The sequence below is a fragment of the Molothrus aeneus genome, chromosome 6 (genome assembly GCF_037042795.1).
Source record: "Molothrus aeneus isolate 106 chromosome 6, BPBGC_Maene_1.0, whole genome shotgun sequence".
NCBI classification, from domain to species: Eukaryota; Metazoa; Chordata; class Aves; order Passeriformes; family Icteridae; genus Molothrus; species Molothrus aeneus.
In genome coordinates, this window is record NC_089651.1 from 30,688,841 (window position 1) to 30,707,951 (window position 19,111).

The 19,111-nt window shown below is 36.5% G+C and overlaps 1 protein-coding gene across 1 annotated transcript in view; it reads right to left on the reverse strand.

Moving 5' to 3' along the window:
* Nucleotides 1–548: 548 nt before the first annotated feature.
* EIF2AK4 (eukaryotic translation initiation factor 2 alpha kinase 4) overlaps nucleotides 549–19,111 on the reverse strand; it is a 38,525-nt gene continuing 19,962 nt past the window's right edge. The window contains exons 21-39 of the mRNA XM_066551335.1: nucleotides 18,846–19,082; nucleotides 18,129–18,204; nucleotides 16,373–16,494; nucleotides 15,911–15,960; nucleotides 15,658–15,826; nucleotides 15,061–15,177; nucleotides 14,589–14,654; nucleotides 13,892–14,062; nucleotides 13,165–13,299; nucleotides 12,960–13,067; nucleotides 12,097–12,225; nucleotides 10,678–10,764; nucleotides 9,286–9,398; nucleotides 7,717–7,775; nucleotides 6,569–6,660; nucleotides 4,482–4,550; nucleotides 3,817–3,861; nucleotides 2,617–2,741; nucleotides 549–1,410 (exon numbers count right to left, since the gene is read on the reverse strand). Coding sequence (XP_066407432.1) covers nucleotides 1,356–1,410; nucleotides 2,617–2,741; nucleotides 3,817–3,861; nucleotides 4,482–4,550; nucleotides 6,569–6,660; nucleotides 7,717–7,775; nucleotides 9,286–9,398; nucleotides 10,678–10,764; nucleotides 12,097–12,225; nucleotides 12,960–13,067; nucleotides 13,165–13,299; nucleotides 13,892–14,062; nucleotides 14,589–14,654; nucleotides 15,061–15,177; nucleotides 15,658–15,826; nucleotides 15,911–15,960; nucleotides 16,373–16,494; nucleotides 18,129–18,204; nucleotides 18,846–19,082 — 2,025 coding nt within the window. The 3' untranslated portion in view covers nucleotides 549–1,355. The remainder of the gene's footprint in view (nucleotides 1,411–2,616; nucleotides 2,742–3,816; nucleotides 3,862–4,481; nucleotides 4,551–6,568; nucleotides 6,661–7,716; nucleotides 7,776–9,285; nucleotides 9,399–10,677; nucleotides 10,765–12,096; nucleotides 12,226–12,959; nucleotides 13,068–13,164; nucleotides 13,300–13,891; nucleotides 14,063–14,588; nucleotides 14,655–15,060; nucleotides 15,178–15,657; nucleotides 15,827–15,910; nucleotides 15,961–16,372; nucleotides 16,495–18,128; nucleotides 18,205–18,845; nucleotides 19,083–19,111) is intronic.

Consider the following 19,111-nt stretch of genomic DNA (forward strand, 5'->3'; position numbering starts at 1 on the left):
AGAGAAAGAGGTGTAAGTTTAAACAAAAGGTACCAAGTGGGGAGGGAAGGAAAACATCAGTGTACTTCCAGAACTCCTTAATATTTCTGTACTTTCCTCCAGTGTTTGGTGTGAAATACAGTACATCGTTAACTATGACTCCTGTAAATCATAGTTTCTCAGCTTCATTCTTCCTGATGGCTTGTGCTACAGTTTAGCTTCAAGAAGATAATTATAATACTTCCATCATTACTATAACTTCAAACTTAATCTGACAACTCAGGTAAAGAAAGTTAGTTCAAAACTGGTTGTGCCTCAAGCACATGCAGGTTACTTTTTATCTTTAAAGTCTTTGGTTTAGGTTCTGCAGGTCTAGAACAAGTGTTCTGTTTTAATCAGGTCTTCATATTGCAGAAGCTGCTTCTTGATTTAGATGCAGAAGTACAGACAGGACAAGCAAAGACAGCCAGGCTTGTAACAACTCAGTCTGAAATTTACCATATTTTATACATAAATTGAAATAGTAGGTTAAAAAATACAACTAAAATCAACACACAAAAGGCTTGTAATGAGTATTTCAATACGGCTCAGCAGTTTTTATTACATAAAAATTCCTCAAAAGTGTTTAAAACAATTTTAATTTATAATTCTAGAACTGATGTTTCTTGTTGCAGTACTATTGTTGCATAAAAGGCATTCTGAAACAATTTTTTACAAAAAGTAGTTTTACATCTGTACAGCTGCTTTGTGTAGCATAAGAGGCGAGAACTACATGGCAATACCTGTCTGTGGCTCTAGTCAAGACTTGCTCCTTAATTGCCTATAAAACAACTAATTCCACATTTTGAAAGCATTTAGTTTTGTATTTGTTGTGGTTTAGGAATGTCATTCTCTAGTTTGGTGCTCCAGTTGAATGAATGCATGTGCCACCCACTAGCTCCTCCCCCTGCTGGTGGCCGGAGAGGAGAATTGGGAAGCACAGAAGGTAAAGAGCACAGGCTGAGGTAAGAATATACTGGAAACAGCAATGAGATAAGAAAACAGTAACAGCAACAATACCAGTGGCACAGAGTACAGGAAGGGTGAGCGAGTCCATAGAAACAACTGGACCCAAGTGCTCCCTCTGCCACGCTGTGCCCACCTGGAATGGTGTGAGGTGGTACAGATCAACCTCTGGGTTCTGGCCATGCCTCCTAGCTACAGCAAATATTAACCTTGTCCTGGCTAGACCCAGGCCAATATTGTACATGAAATGCAATCTGGACACAGAAAAAGGCCCTAGTTGCCTGTCTTGCATTATTGCAGCTTTTTGAAATTCCTTTGACAAAACGCTGTTGTCCATTTGTAGGAGCATCCCATAAATGATGCTTTAAGTACTAAAACAAAACCTTGTATTCATCTCGATAACTGTACAGGATAAGTGCAGAAATCCTGCAGGGGGAAGGAAAAAAGAATTTTAGTATTTTGAAACTGCAGATTTGAATGCTGCAATTCCTATGACAAATCCTCAGAATAAGACAGCAGCAAAGATTTAGCAGAAAATCAGTAAGTTTTAGTTTGTTTGGCTGTGACTGCAATTTTCCCCTCATCTTCTTTCCACTGATCTTGCCTGTTCAGTTTTCACTCCAGTGATCTGAAGGCTTAGGGCTAAGTAGTGCTCAGGCCCCAGATGGGATAGGAAGATAGTGAGGGTCTGTATTACATTCATACCCAGCATTGCATGGAGTATTATTTGGGAGTAGTATTCTGTTGCTCACAGCCTTGGAAGTCCCATGAAGAAAAATGCTTCACTTGATAATGTAGCTTAGTAAACAGCAAACCTGGAGCAATTTTGGTGCATTTGAGAAAAGGGAACCAGCTTTAGTCTTATTGAAAGGTTAAATAGTACTTTCAAGTGGAACAAAGGCGTAAGTACCGAGGTCTCAAGTAGACCAGTACATGCAGCATTTAACAATTTGAGATTTAAAACTGGACATGGTGGATGTGTCCAGACTATCTGTATCAGCCTTGCCAGAATCCAACAGGCAGACTATGAGGTGAACATAAACGTTTTTATGCTTACAAAACAGAAATGGGCTTTACTGGACATGTTGGGAGAGCATACTTTATGTTTGCATGAAACTGGGCACTCTCCCACCTGTACCTGACTGCCATGGTATTATTTCAAAGCAGGAGGAGTTAAATGTATTCATGAGTTTTAGAGGACAAGCTGAGTCTCTCTCATCAGAAAAGAGTGCTTTTATGTAGCAGTATAGATGTATATATTATACATAATGCATCTATATTTACATATATAGAAGTATATGTACTATATATAGCAGGATACCTGACTGTGCATAATTGTCTGCTATTCATTTCTATTAACAAAGCAAGTGAGATAAAAGTGGCAATATATCCTAGAGCTTATTGAAAAGACTTAGAAAAATGAAGAATTTATATTTTATCTGTAACTGAGGGTTAGTGACCAGTCCTATACTTTTGAAGGAACTATACACATTTCCTGAGTATTTCTTTTTGCCTCAGAGAGAGGGGAAAGTGAAAGACAAGTTAGGAGCAGCTTATCTTCTAGTTTGAATATAAAAAAAAAAAATGGAAAAAATCTAGTTTATGTACCCATAAGAGTTTTAACAAATTTACCTCTTTTCCATTTTGAGACTGTAAATTTCATCACAAATTGCTTGTAAATATGAAGATCTCTGCTTGGGCCATCGTGACATCAGTTGTCTCACAGTAGCATCAAAGGCTTGTCTATCTCCATCAAGCTAAGGAAAAAAATTGACAGGGAACTATGCTACTCTCCTACTTTTGTGAAGGAAATACTTCTCCCAGTAGGATGCAGCCTTCTGAATACTGTGTAATGTCAATGCTCTAATTAAACAGCTTTCAAACATGATAAATGTCAACAACATGTGCAACTTAATTCCTAAAAAAATTAATTTAGTGATCAGTTTCTTAACACATTTCAGCACAAGCAATGAAAAGGGCTGTGTCAGCTTGGCAGTGCTGGAGAGAATACAGTAACTGTGATGTAATGGTGATTGAAAGGGAATGATGTAAGCTGATCATGTGCATATGTATTTAACATTTTTTTATGTAAAAGGTGATAAACTACCTCCATGATTCATACAGACTGAATGAACAAAGTATTTTGAAAATGTTTTGAAATGTTTCACTGGGTTTTGGTTACCAGACCAGCACTGCTTCAGAGAAGCAGATAAAAGGTATGAAAGTAATAAATGCACTTCCAGTAGGATGCCATTCTTGAGTTTGGGTTTTTAGAGGGTGGAGAGGCATCCATCTCTCTCAAGCTAGTGTTGTCATTGGAGAAAAGAAGAAAGCTTTGTCTTTGGTGTTGTCATCTTTCATGCACCAATGACCAGCTCCTGAGTTGCTAAAGGTGTCAATATAATAAACAACCCTTTTATATCTTGGCTTCACTAAGGGATGTTTCAGCTACTGTACATGAAACAATTGCCTCTGTATTTTGGGTTCTCCTTCTTTCAGGGCTTCAAGGAACACCTTTGTTGAAACTGCTATTAATGCTTATTGGTTTCTGAAAAAGAGCAGTTAAGATTTAATTTTAGATAACTATTCTTGGGGGAAAAAACCTCAGAGCTTTGGATTAGGACTTTCTAATGTTGTCTTGTGTAACTTGGACATTTCACAAAAAGTTTTTCTTAGTCAAGCTTCCTGGGTAAAAAAAATCTTTTTTAAACCTAATTCAAACTTGAAAGAAAAATCTAGAATGGGTGAATTTTACAATTCACTTCACTGGGAACAGAATTTATCATCTATTGTGTTCAGTTAGAGTTCTAACAACATTACTTAATTGCTTACCTCTAATGATAAGAAGTGTATCACAGTTGCTTTTGGAAGATCAACCTGTAAAAATATCAAGAAATCAATACTTAACCATTCTCTCTTATCAGTTTGCCAACTAGAGATGAGCTATACTGAAGGGAGCCAGATCTTTTGATTTCCAGAGAAGCATTCATGCTGCTAAAATGGGAAACTTAGTTTAAAATGATTAAAACATTTTTAACCATTCTTGACAGATTCCATTATGGAAAGTTGCACATAGGTGCAGGCCAACAGGCAGTTATGTTTCCTGAAAAGCATACACCATTTCAAAGTCCTTTGTGACATGGTCAGTGAAGTCTAAAAGCCATATACAAACAAGAGCTATGTTTGCTTAAATGGAAGTGCAAATCTAGCAGGAACAAGTTATTACATCTACCACAATAGTTGGTGTATTACAGCTTAAGAGCTTACATGCTTAAATGCTTGTTATATTTTATTCCATGCAGCTGTCCCATACACACAATTTGAGACACTTTTCAAGTATCAGAGAAACAGACCAGGGGTCTTACTTAACCTGAAGTTTGACTCATTTGGTTATCACTAAAGTGAGGCAATTAGCAGTGGTTTGTTCCAGATAGGAACGGCACCATCCACTGCAATTAAGGATTCAGAATTAGTTCAGGCTTCTGCCAAATACTTACTGCTAAAATCTCAATCTCACTTGTTTTTTGTTGCAGGCTAGAAATGAATGTCTGAAGTCTTGTTTGTACCTGGGAACAAAAGATGGGCAAAAGTAAAATATACAGCTTGTGAGACACAGGTTGGGAACACTGATTTCATACTGCATAGGTGAGAACAAAATAGGCTGCTTCTAACAAGATGTAGAACTACATCATATTGAAACAAATATTTAATATGATTTTCAGTAAAAATTTCACAATAATCCTTGATGAGCAGAGAGGAAGGAGACTGGAGCTGAGACACTCTTGACTCAGTGGTACACACTTGAAAATACTGGTTCTAAAGCAGACAGAACAACATGGATGCTTGCATAACTAGTGAAAACTGCCCTCTGTTTCTGGGTGTTAGATAACTTTCAAAGGAACGTGAGAACCTGTGACTGGATGCAGTGAATCACCTCCATTAAAGAAGGAGGATGGCTTTTGAAAGCCAAACCAAAATAAGGGTCATGCCTTGTAACACCTTTTATCAGAGCAAGCTAGGGGTCCTGCAAAGGTAGCACTTTAAAAACGTAGTTGCAGGCTTGCATTATGTTGTCTTTTCTACCTTGGAAAAGTTGCTTTTACATATTCAAAACCTGAAAACAATAAGTCTGTTTAGCTCAGAGAGTAACATCCATTTCTTTATTTGGGTTCTGAGAACTATTAACTGGGGAGATTTTTTTTGTTGCACATCCAAGTTTGGACTGAAAAGGGGATAAAATGACAGTTCTGCTTTACCATGTACTCTAAATATCTTGAGGGTAATAATGTTAAACAAGAAAATTCTGACATTTGTTTCTAGCATCACTGAATGTTTTCTACACTACTATAGTATCAAGTTTTAGGCAGGTTGTAGGGTTTTTTGTTATTGTTTTGGTTTGGTTTTTTTTTGTGTTTTTTTTTAAATCCACAATTTTCTTAGGCCTTTAGTTTGAGACAACTTAATGAAATAAAATGCATGAAGTACCTTTTACAAACATACTACAAATTAAAAGTATGATGACCTTGCACCTTTGTGCTGGTTTTGTCTGGGGCAGAGTTAGCTTTTTTCACAGTGGCAGTTATGGGGCTATCTTTTGGATTTTTGCTGAACACGGGATTGATAACAGATGGTTTTGTTATAGCTGAGCAGTTAATCACTGATAAAGATAAGTAAGGAAGCAATAGATGGCAAGACTATCAGCCACAGATGTAGGGATCAAACACTATTGTACTAAAGTTACAGGAATTTTCCAACATCTTCCCCCACAGCTGCACAGACTACTTCTTTTAAAACAATATGACTTGTTTGATAACAGAGCCAAGGCCTCTTTCTCCTTTTCGTACAGCCATGCTGGTGGGGAAGCTGGGGGTGCATGGGAGGCTTGGAGGTGACACAGCCAGGGGAGGTGACCCCAGCTGACCAAAGGGACACTCCAAACCATGTCACATCATGCTCAGTGTATAAAGTTGGGGAAAGAAGAAAGAAGGGGGGACATTTGGAGCGATGGTGTTTGTCTTCCCATTCACCATTCCAGGTGATGGGACCCTGCTCTTCTGGGGATGGCTGAACACCTGCTGGCCCGTGGGAAGCACTGAATTCATTCCTTGTTTTGCTTTGCTGGTGTGCACAGCTTTTGCTTTCCCTTATTAAACTCTCTTTGTCTCAACCCAGGAGTTTTCTGGCTTTTATCCTTCTGATTCTCTCCCTGATCCCACTGGTGTGGGAGTGAGCCAAGGCTGCTTGGGCCTTGGCTGCTGGCTGGGGTTAAACCATGACAACCTTTAACACACTTCAGCATTTAGGGAGGAAGAAAAACAAAAGGGAAGTTCCAGAACCAACAGCTCCTAGAAAAGTATTTTAGTATGCACGCACAATGATAGCTGATGTCACAGATAATCCCTAAAATCCAAATTGTTAGAAAGAGTGGTATTTGCCTTCAACCACCTGTGTTGTTCCTAGTCTAATTTATGAATAAAGAACAAACAGGATGAATTTGTTTAAGTTAGGTGATAATGAAGTATGAATTCTACCATTCCTTAACTTCTAAGGATCACTTCTGAATACTTATTTGATGTGTGTGTACCTGAATTTCTTGACGCCGCCTGGCACTGGCAGACAATTTTTCAGGGGCTATAACACTAACGTTAGGCACTGTTCCGTGTGATTCAAACACACCTGAAATGCAAACACATCATTTTAGTTCATAGTATTTCTTTATACAACAAGTATCAAGAAACAGAAAATACACAAATACTACAAATACTATGCTAAAATCATTGTAGTACAGGGATTAAAAAACTGCTGAAAACCTCCAAAATCTGACAGGATAATGAGATGTGCACATAAATTCTCAAACACTCACAACTTTGATGGACTGGTTGTTAAGACTAAGAAATTTGGTATTTTACGTCACTGTTCCCTGAAACTAAGAAAAGGTTCCAAATGACTTTCGTAATTTCACAAAGGAATGCAGAGCACCTAATATCAAAAAAAGCCATTACAAGAATGAGGTGACTGCTTAATGCTCAGTCCTGTAACAGAATCACTGACAAAATGAACAATAAACACCAGCTTCTCCAAATAACAAAAATTACCATTTGAAATGGCTTATTTTGAAATCCAAATTTCCACTTCTGGTAGTCACACGCACACACAACCAACCTTCTTTCCCTCCCTATTATGCCAAAGTGTGTCTGTGTGAAGTGTTTCTTGAAGAATCACCACCTTCACACACTGTATCAGTGCTCAATAAAACAAGATGCAAAAATGCCAAACTTTAGCCACAAAGTAAGCACTTTAATATTATTCTTTAGGTACAAACTTATCAGAATAAGGAATGCATATCCACAGCTAGAAAGGGAAAAGCATTTTCATTTGGTCTCAATATTTTAACAATCACAGATCAAGTTATTTTTCATCAAGATGACACTCAAATTTCTCCTCAGCTAGGAAATTTGGCGAATTTTGGCTTTCCCAGCTTCTTCGATTACTGTATCAATGAATGCTTGTATGGAGAATATTCTGCCCATTGGTCTGAGCACTTAGTTTGGAGAAAAAGTCTGTTTAAAATCAGTTGGAACAATATCTGAGATTAGGAGGCAGTGCCTCTAATCAGAGCTCTGCTATAAAACATTTTCTTATTTTGCCTTTGGTACTATTCTCCTAAAAACCAGTTTTTGAGCAGAAAGAGGAACAATTAGTTTGTATGTTCTGTAACTAGATATTAAATACCTGAAATATTAGTAAATGATCCTTTTTGATTTGGTATTGAAAGATTATCTGCGGTTTCTCTAAAAATAAACAAAGACAGTTAAGGAAGATACAATTATAAAGAAATACTGTAATAAGACAGTAGTTTCAGATTATCATAGATAGTTAAACTTAATTCCAACAGATAAAGAAGTCTGCAGATAGTCCCCAGCACACATTTATTATTCATGAATCAATTTATTCAGGAACTGTCAAGAAACCATACAAAATTACATTTAAAATCAGGTCTAGAAGCAATGCTCCCTATGGATACAAAAAACATCCTCCCTATCATACAAGAGTGATTTATAGCCTAACACAAAACATATTCTTAGAGTATTCTCTCTGAGTTATTAATTTAATCTGCTTCTCACAGGTTTCTGTGACATAATACTAAAGTATAAAAGTCGCATTTATACTTAAGAGCACACATATTCAAAGGAGTCTTCAATAGTTAGTTTGGATACCTTTACTTTCCACATTCAGAAATTCATTAAAAGAGAAATTTCCTAGGGCTATTACAATCAGCTATTGCATTTCTCTGTTTAGTGATACCATGCAAGGGTTTTTCTATTCTGCTTTCAAGATTAGAAATAAGGTAACTTTTTGAAAGAATGATTTTCTTTTACAGCTTCTAGTAGATCTGTCACAAAGCACCTGAGGATCAGGTTAGTTGCAAAATAAAATACTAAGAATGGCTGAGGCCAGAAAAAGGAGAATGAGAGGTGAATAGCAGGAAACAACAACTGCTTGTATAAACTATGCTTGATTTCAGTATTTCCAAGCTTAATGATTTCCTTTATTGTTAAGCCTAGTCAGAAAAACTGGATGGCAAATCTGTTAAGATTCTGAATTCTACTTTGTGTGACTAATGCATGTCTATTCCTGCTGTCAGTGCATACATACAAATATATCTGGATGCATGTATAATTACAGACTTACAGGGGGCTATGTGTAAGTGACAGCTGCGCTGCTTGAGCAGTACATTTCTCTACTAACTAGTCCTGTCATTTCTGTACTAACTTCCACTGGTGACTGTAAATAGTAATTTCAATGAAGCCAGGATGAAGGGGTTTTCCTGTGTACCTCAAGTCTTTGTCAGGTGTTACTTTCACTTGTGCCATCAGAGCATACAGAAGTGCAAGAGTTACACCTTCATTTCATCATACCAATACTGTTTCAGAATGAAAGGGATTTGCTGCTTTAATTCTTTGATTACACAGTACACAAAAGCAATGGACTTCTGCTCAGTAACAGGAACTTGCAGACAGCCAGACAAAAAGTACTGCTGTTCTAGCAGCTTTGGGGTAACTGTGTGACCTTTTAATTTATGAAGCACTATGGATGTGTGAATGTAGCAGCAGCTAGGGAAATCAGTTTCTTTCTTAATCTCAATACAATTCTGTAACAAAACCTTTTGCTTTCTTTTCCCCTCAAAAGAAATTCAGCAATTTCTTTACCAAGTAAAATTAAAGTTTAACTCAGCATATACAAACATATATTCACTTCTGATTTAGACTATCCACATTATTGACACATTATACTGCTTACCTACTGCATCTTTCGTCACCGATTTTCAATTTCAGTTTCTGGATCAGGTGATCTACTAAGTCAGACTCCAAAATCCTTTTCTCTGTCTGCCTGTCTTTCTCAAAGGATTTCACCTATGATGTAGTTCAATGGGTCTTAAGATTGTTGATTCTTAAAATGGCATACAAATAAACTTATCCAACTTAATCAAAACCAAACTATTTCACCCATTAAAGGTGAAAGAGTCAGGTAGGAAGCTATTATCATTACCAGTCAATCACTGCCAATTAAATCTTTGATCAGATTTTTTTCTGCCAACTACTGATTTATTCTGCATTCCCAAAGCAAGGTTGGCTCCCTGCATCTAATGTGATAATTAAGTTCTAAACAATGGTTTATAATTAAGTATCATATTATTAATATTTTTATTCAAATAATTGTATTAGAATAAAGCTTGCCTTTCAATTTGCAAGAGTTAACTCAAACATTCAAAACTTAGGAATCTGCACCTTCTTTATTGGCAAGAGGTTAATCAGCAACAACACCATTCACCTCATTAACATCTCCTTTATTGGTTTTGCTTCAATAAAGCCATATTTAAAAGAACACTCTACAATAGGCTTGTAGAGGACTTTGAAATATCACTGTGTCATCACCAAGGTTTACTTATTCTTGCAATTATTGCTGTTACAGTAACAGAGTGAATAAGAAAAATGTTTTAGAAAGGCACATTGGCTGTTTGTGCCATATGCTGTCAAATGATTAGTATTTTTTTCAGTCAAAAAATGAATCTTTGTTCAAAAAATAATGATCTTTTCTCTAATGATCCAGAACATTTTAAAACTTTCAACTTCAAAAAACCAAAGATACCAAAACCACAGGGTGCAAGAATACAGAAGAAGAACAGAGTACATTCATATTGTGATGAAGTCCAGTCTTTGCATCCTAATCTGAGTTTATAGAGGTGAAGAGTGTGGTTCTGACTGACTGTTGGAACTACACTGATTTTTATAGATTTACATTTGAGTTGTATTTATTTTGTAACATGAAAAGAAACCAACTGCAAAGATTGTTAAGTCAACAAATTCATTTTGTAGATTTAAGGAAGTCAGAGACAAGAGAAACCTTTTTCCATGCTAAACCATCGATGGCACTGTCAAGCAATGTTTGCAATAGTTTTTGGACTTTCCTAGAGGGAAGGAGGTCTGTGAATAACAGTGTTATACAGGGATAAAAAACGTTTAAAATGTTGAAATTGTTCAGATGTTCTATGACTTAACAACCAAAACTGTATTTACCTCAACTCCACTTATTTAAGTATAATTTACATTGTATTAATAATGACCTCAAAAAAAAAGTAGGACAGAGTATAAATCTGAAACACTATAAAGCATCCCCTGGTCCCATGCTTACCTTCACATGACTTCCTTCTTTCTCTGACACCAGAGCCACATATGTAATCCCAGAGCACCTGCAGTATTCCTGCAGTTCTTCCTGGGACTAAAGTGAGAACAAAAGAAGGGGAATGGGACATTATTTGACATCTTATAAAATGACCAATTAAGTAATCAATCAGTCTCCTGTCTTTAATAAAGTAACTTGATATACAACAGTCACACAACTTCAGAGAGAGAAAAGCTTTATTAACAACTTGAGCAGATGAAACTTCATTATGCATGTATTTATCCACCCAAGGCTTGCTAAAATTGAAATCAAAGTCTATGCTTGGATAGAGAGAATGCCTAGGTCCTGCAGCCCAGGTTCCCACACAGAAGGGCTACCTAGACGTAGAAGTGCAGAGTTCAAGTAACTGTAAAAATGTGCAGTGTAGCATCAGGCAGACAGACACCACCCTGCTGCCTGCAGCTTTCAGTCCTGCATGGCTGGAGGTCTGCCACTAAAGCTGACTCCAGCTGGCTTCCTGTAAAACCAAGGCTATGCTGACTCAGCACTGCTTGCAGGACAGCATTAGACAGAGGCAAGAACCGATCAAGCAGTCATTCCTTATGGATCAAACAAACAAACAAAACAAACAACCCCAAACCAAGAAACTCCAGCCTACGTGATCACAGGAAAAGTATATAATCTAGAATTTTTAGTCCCAAGGGACTGAAATGATTGGAAATTTTATGGCAAAATAATTACAAAAAAGTCAGGCAAACTGAATGAGCTCAAAGCTTCCTGCCCTGCAGCACATGATGTGCAATGGGCAACTGCAGTCTCTCTCTTGTTAGTCACAAACTGGGACACTTGAAGGTGAAGCAGACTCATAATCCTTAAGTAAGTGCCACCACCTCTAAAAGGGACTTCAGTGTTTCCATGTAGCTCACTACATTCCAGTGAAGCAGTGCTGGCTACAGCTCTGTTTGCTTTCAGCTGGACATAAATGGGCCCAGTTCAGCTTGCCACTCTCTCTTCCCCTCCTACTACACATCTCTTCAAGGACTACATGGGGACCCATCTAGTAGCTCAGTTTGCTAAACTGTATTTCTAACAGTAAAATAATGTCAATATTCCCTCTGTACCTGAGTGTCTTTGGCCATCTGGCTATTTAAAAGTTGATGCTACTGTTCTGTTCTTGATGTACCCCCTATTAAGTATTAAATTTATTAATAGGAGGGATCCTTCTTCACACTTTTAAATACTCTGGAGGAATGCTGCAAAGCATTGAGACTTTCTTGACATTACTGTATCTGAATAGCACCCTACATGCTCAGTATTATGAGCCTCCACCTCAATAAAAACAGAAAAATACCCCAAAATGTATGGTTTCAGTCTGCACTAAATTGGAGAACAATAATACAGTTAACACATGGAGATAAAAAATTCTACCTGGGACCAGTCATACATTATTTCAGCTGGAATTCCTGCAGTCCAGAATTTCTGAACAATGTTGATAGCTCTACCCATTGACATCTGACCAACACTTACAACCAGCAGGTCACACGAGCTGACAGAAACCTGAAGGGAAAGTAAAATCAAGGAGACAATATTAGTCACAAGACCACCTTCCACCTAAGGTTACAAAGATGGACAAATATTCCAACATTTGCCAAAATGCATCACCCTAAAAAGCAAAAAAGGGATTAGATCCACCTGTTTTGAGAGCTACAAGCCACCTAAGTCTGTCTGAAAGTCCCTGAAGCTCAATCTTCGATGCAAAGCACCTCCACAGACTAACCTGCCAAGTATCCCTGCCTACTCTGTTCCTTCCTTCCCACTATCCTTGCCAAGGTTAATTTATTCTTATAGAGAAAAGAGAATAATACACATTTCACAACCAAGTGATGATATGTGACACTGTACAAAGTAGTCAATATTCTTAAAGTTTCTTTCCATCTCTAACTTCTATACTTCGATAAAGGGAGAAGTAGTAGGGGAAAAATAACACTAAATATCTACAGTTGTAGTCTTCCATCTGAAAGAATACACAGTCTGAGAAAAACATCCCATTAAATTAAAAATAAAATGGTGTAAGCCTGAAGATCCTGTCTTCCCTTAATTCTCATTTAATAAATAGTTCTATGTAGAGAAACACAAAAGAACACAGGTCATCTTGGTGTCTGCCTTCTATTTCAGTACAGTATTATTTTGGAACATATCTGAACATCTTATTTTTTGTCCATCTCTAGCTACAATTAGGTTATTGAACTGTCGGAAGTAAACAAATTCCCCACTTCCCAAAAAAGACTTACAGAATCCTCCACACTGGAAACAGCAGCAGTTATTTTATCTATAGCTATGCTGACTCCAACAGCTGAAGGAACTGGTCCTACTGTCTGTGGCCCTCTAAACTGTGGAATCTCAAGACAAGAAAAAAACAGAATGGAAGACCAGTTAGTTATCTTGGCAAAATGGGTTAAAAAAAATCAAAATATACTAGAAGAGATAAGCACATACCAGATGATCATATCTGCCTCCTGCAGCAAGAATTTCAGGCACAGTTCTTTGTCTTCTTTTGATGTATGCTATAAACTGAAAGATAATACCATTGTGCTGCTGTATTTTGTAAACTAGTCCCAGATTTATAGAGATCTGTAAAATAAAAACAAATATGTGCACATATATATTTAATTTCCTGTTAGCAGCATGGATTTAAAACATTGCTTTCACATAAGGAAGATCTATGGAAACATTCCTTATCTCCAAAAATTTAAAATACAGTGAAAAATAAGGAAATTAAAGGTGCTTTATTCTTACAGCATCTCAAGAAACCTGTAGCACAAAACCCAAACAGCAAGCTTCAAGGAAGGTGGAGGTCTTTAGTAGTCATTAGATTTCTGTCTTTTTAAAATATTTACAGTTTGTTTCAAAATTTATTAAATCCCCTCTTTTATGCTCTAAGTAATGCCTTCAGTCTTGGGTGGAGAAAGGAAAAAAGTTTGAGTGTCATTAGATAAGTTAAGCCAGAGCCTTCTGACTAGAAGAGGTCTTATTTTTAAAATGCATCTTTAATAAAGAAAAAAAAAAGGGGGAAAAAAAAGGAAGAAGTATCAATTCAGTATTATTTGCCATCAAGACACTTGCACGTGCTTTTTCTGTTCTAAAATATCTTTATTTCTTGGCATATTACAATGCACAGCAGCCCTGTAAATCCATTAATTTATTAGCAGAGCATTTTACAAACCTGAAGTTTTATTCCCAGTTGCTTTAACAGACCAATGATTTCCTCTAAATCCTTCATGCCATGCTTCAACAGCTGAGTGACACTTGGCTTTTGTTTTATCATTGTGTTTAGAAAGGGAAATACATTACTTGCTTCTCCCTTCTGCTCAATGAACTTATAGAGTCGAGAAAGCTAAAAACAAAAAAATAAAATTATAAGCATACATAGCAACACATACAACATTCATAATAGGTCCCATCTGAAAACAAGAAAAATATCTGACTTTCTAATTGTGGGAGTAAGACATGTGCCTTTTTTGTTTGTTTTGGCTAGCAGGCTGTTTTTACATAGTGGAGTTGAGGAAAGCAATAGGAAGACACAAGTCTCCGACTACCCAGAAGTTACCTTCAACTCTACGCACATTCAATGTTTGCAGAGAAGTTTTTTTAAAAGTTCCTCTCAGTTTTCTTTATTAAATACTTCTCTGTAGTATTCCATTTACCCTTTACTAGTTTCCACATGTTTAGAGAACAAGCTGCAATACTGACTTTCAGAGAGAACAGAGAACAAAGTCAGACCACTTGCAAAGGGATTGACCTGAACAGCACATGTAACAGGTTATTTTTCTTCCTCTGGTTGATTAAATTACAAAGAAAATAAAATATTACTGACTTATGGCAAATTACAGGGAAATTAGCACTGAATTAAGATCACTTACACTAGATGATGTGAGAGAAAGATTACAGAACTTGGCTTCTACTTCTCTTTTAGTCAGCTTTTCAGTCTACAAGAAAAACAGATTAAATCAACATTTGATTGTGTTTAATGCATTATTGTAATTATTCAAATTAATTTCACTTATATTCTGTGCTTATAAAAGACCTATTAAAATACATTTTAAATTTAATTTTTAAATGTTTTTATTGACTAGCCTGTCAGTTCTTGATTAGACAGGTGAATAATTCTCTCATTAATACACAGTCAAGAATCATCTTAAACCATCCCAATCCAGAAGTAACAAGAAAGTAATTAATCAACATTTACAGCCCAAAGCCAACCTTTTTATGTATCTAGAGTATACTCCTGGTTAGGCTGGCAATGGGCTGTTATTCATTTTTAGTGATAGCCCCACAAAACAGAATATTCTACAGAGATGATTACAGAGGATAGGTTAATAACTAATGCCTTACCACAGCATCATAGAGAATGATGTAGACTTGATTGAGTTTGTCCTCTGGTATCCCACAGTGCAAAAGTATAGCTTTCAGTAAGGCAGTGTGGTTCAGATAAATACTGTAATTTCTTTCCTAGCAAAGCATAAATAAAGAAAAGGAGAAAGAATGAAAAAGCCAAGTTTTACCTGCATTCTGTTTTCTTAAAAAAAACCCAACCCCCACAAAACAAAGAGGCTTTCCTATACATTTAATAATAATAATTAACTTCAAACCATTTCTTTCACTACCTTACCTTTCATCTTTAACTAAAGAATGGCAAGTCTTGTCCCATTCTACAGTAATCACTTGTCTGACAGAAGAAAGACATTATTTCAATGGTACCATAAATGATTCAGTTCTTTCCTTTGCACATAAACCTATGCTTCATTTTAAGTTTACCTAGGAAACACATCTTTTATGACAGTGTTCTATAAGTGACTATAGATTAAATGTGAAAATAGTTCTGTACAGCTTAAGGGAAGTATCCTTTTACAACACATCAAACTTATTATTGAGTTAAATTAAAATTTTGGGTGGAAAAGAGAGGAAAGGGGCTGATTATAGAGAATCTACCTGTAGCACTGAAAATTCTTGAATGATTTCTGAAATTGCATAAATTGTTTCTGCTATAGGCAAAAAGCTATTTCCAGTAGATGTAATGATGTCAAATGCACATTCTAGGAGTTCTTTGGGATGACAGCGGTCTAACTTCCGAGGTCTGAAAACTCGCTCTATACAGTATCTAAAGGAAACATTGAACAATGAATCAGCCTCTTCAGAAGTCACTGTCAAAGTCAGTGCAAAGTGTCACCCCTACATCTCTTACCTTTTCAAGTTTGATATGTTATTTCTAGCTACAAATCTTGCAAAAGGAATCTGAAAAACAAAATACACGAAAACTGTTGAAACCAAACAGTTGGTTTGACTGAGCTCTGCAACTAGAGATGAATTATACTGTGTAGTTAGTTACACTTGTACTCTCCCAAGTGTAATATAATGCCTAAAACACCTGACATAGCCAAGTAGTATTAATCTAACCATTCTGCTGCAAGTTTTAAATGAAAACATTATTTTCACCTATGTTAAAAAAACAAACAAACACTATTTCTTCAAAATGTGGTCAGGGCTCCAGCTGTCAAGAGGAGGAGTACAGAACCCAGGAGAACAAGAACAGACATTGAAAGATACACTACTTCAGCAGCCAAAAGAAATGTAAGCTTAAACCAAATTCTACCACAGCACCCTCCAAACCCTCTGAAGCTTTGCCTGCAGAGATGATGCTACTTACTCTGAGGTCATAAGGAAGCATTACCAGCATCCCACTGTGATCCATGAAATATGAAGCTTCATTATGTTCATATAGTTTCTTATTCCTGGGCATCAGCAGTGGAGTATGCAGCTTGATGGCTCCTGCACAAAACCAGAAAACACTATTATCTCTCATTTCAGAAGAACACCTGCTTTTTACAAGTTCATGAACACCCTTGCAGGGCATAATTATGTCAATCCATAAGTGAAAAAATTACATTAAATGTCCTTAATGGACTTTCCTCTTCCATATTTAAAGAAAGAATGTAAAATTTTGTTTCATGCCTATGCTGCATGCTTCTTGGGCTCAGCAGAGAGGCCACAGAAGAGAGAACTGCCAATTCCACAGCCCAGCAGAATCTTTACCTTGCCCTCCCTCTTTAAACACCACCTTTCACAAAAGCAGGCAAATGAAACAGATGAGAAACTCTGCAGTTACCAGTAACAAGTACTGCTTTGGTCTAGAGACATTTCCATATAGAACAAATTTTGTTCAGACATGTTGCATCCTCTGTCTCAAAAACATACTAGAAGTGTTTGTGTTTCATTTTTAAAACTTCATGAATACCTTTCTTTTCCTGGCTACATTTTGCAACCATCTATCTGCATGAATCCAATCTTCACTGAAACCTAAATATTAATAATACCACTTATTACTGAAAAATTGTTTTCTGTTTTAATATTTGATTGAGAATCACTAGAAAATTTATTTAAGATTAACTCAATTAGATTTTAACTCAACATTAACTTTTAAACGAAAAAAGAAGTGCCCCAGATAGAAAGAATTTCTTCTAGCCATTACAGATGTCAGACACAATCTAATGGAAAGAAATAAATATCCAATCCCCATTTTTTTCCAAAAGCATGAAAACATTTCAGTCCTTAAAATTTCCCAAATCTGTCAAGCTTTAAGGAGCAATGGGAGAGGTAAACCCATCCTTGACTTTGTATTTCGCAGCTTCTCACTCTTTTGTATTGCCAAATTTTGATCATGCTTAATCAGATTATGATTTACTTGGAAAATGCAAAGTTTCCATTTCAAAATTCAGTATTTTTATATAAAATAGTATCATGAACACCTGTAAGACAACACAATTTATAACATTCCAAGTGAGACAGTGGCTGTATAAATTTCCTTCTCAAAAAATAATTTTAAGCGAATGCTATTATTAATGACTGGATAGATTCCTGGAAAGGAAAATGAGAGACTATTAAATATCATGGCATCAGCTTCGGCTCAGGAAGTTCCTGAACAGCAAAGCATTTCCAAGAATACATCACTGGAAGTACCCCTACATGCTTGCTTTGTTTCCATACTCTCCCTTATGCTCTTCCCATTCTGGCTGCTCAAAAGAGGTTACTGTGCTCCATGGATGCCTGATCTCCCACTACAGAGCTAGCCTTTGCATTCAGATCCAAATTTTGTGTAACAGGCTGTGCCTCTAAAACTTCATACAGATTTATCAGAACAACCATGTACATTCAAAAATATAATTAAGACTTTCACTCTTCTTTCTGTAGGAAATGTAAATAATTCAGATTTTATATTAGTAGCTATTACTGGAATGACAAAATAACAGAAGAAAACATAGAAACGTCAAATGATCAACTACTGAACATGTTTTCTGATTTCTCTTACAGAAGTAAATCCATTCCATTCTTTTAAATCCATTCCATTCTTTTAAATCCATTCAATCACAAGAAAGGAAATGAATGACTTTTGTAAACACACCCACCGTGTCTTTTAAATATCCGGCTGACAATGTCACATACATGCTGCTGTATCTTGGCTGCCCAAATAGAAAAACTACCCTGAAACCATCACAAATAAAAAGTACATATATAATTCACACGTGATGAACATTCCATGTAGGCAATCATTCCATGTAATACAGGCAATAAACATTCTGCTATCTCATCCCACTACAAAAAACTGCAATGCTTACAGAATAAAAAATAACTAAAGCTATATGTAGCATAATTGTACTGTGTTACCTTTAATTTCTTTAGATTTAGAAAGATTCAAGAGCTGATAAACTAAGAAAAATCAAATCAATTAGAAAGCATCCAGGGTCAACACTTTCTGCTGACAACCAGTCAACCATTAATTTGACAGGAATTCAGAGTAAAGAAAGTAATCATCTGGACATAAGCTTAAAGCTCTAGCTGCTACAAACAAACACTGCTGGTTTCTTCACTGAAGAATGAATGTAAGGCTCAAATGGGAAGCAGCTATTGTAACCCACACAGCAAAGACTGTAGTTTTAAGAGGGAACCAAAGTAAAGGTGAATCTTGAGATAATGCAATTCACTCAGAAATGCACAGTGAATTGCATTGAGATAATGCAATGCACTCAGAAATGCTACAGAAATGCTTATCCATATAAGCATATTTTAAAAAAATTCAACACAGGGAAAAGCCAAACCCACACCTCCCCTGAACACCTACAAACCTTCAGCATATCACTGTCATAAGTATAGTCTATTGCTGGAGATATTCTCTGTGCAAATATCTGACTCATCATGGTCCGGTAGGCCTTGCCATCCACGTTTGCTAAGGTGTGGTGGAGGACTTCATGGAGTTCAGACTCTTCCATTTGGGGTGGTGGAAGATGTTCACTTTTTAACAGCTCCACAGCAGTTGGTCGTGCTGCAGGATCATGGTTCAGGAGCCACGTAATAACCAATCTCTACAAATTAAATCAAAATTTTACAGATT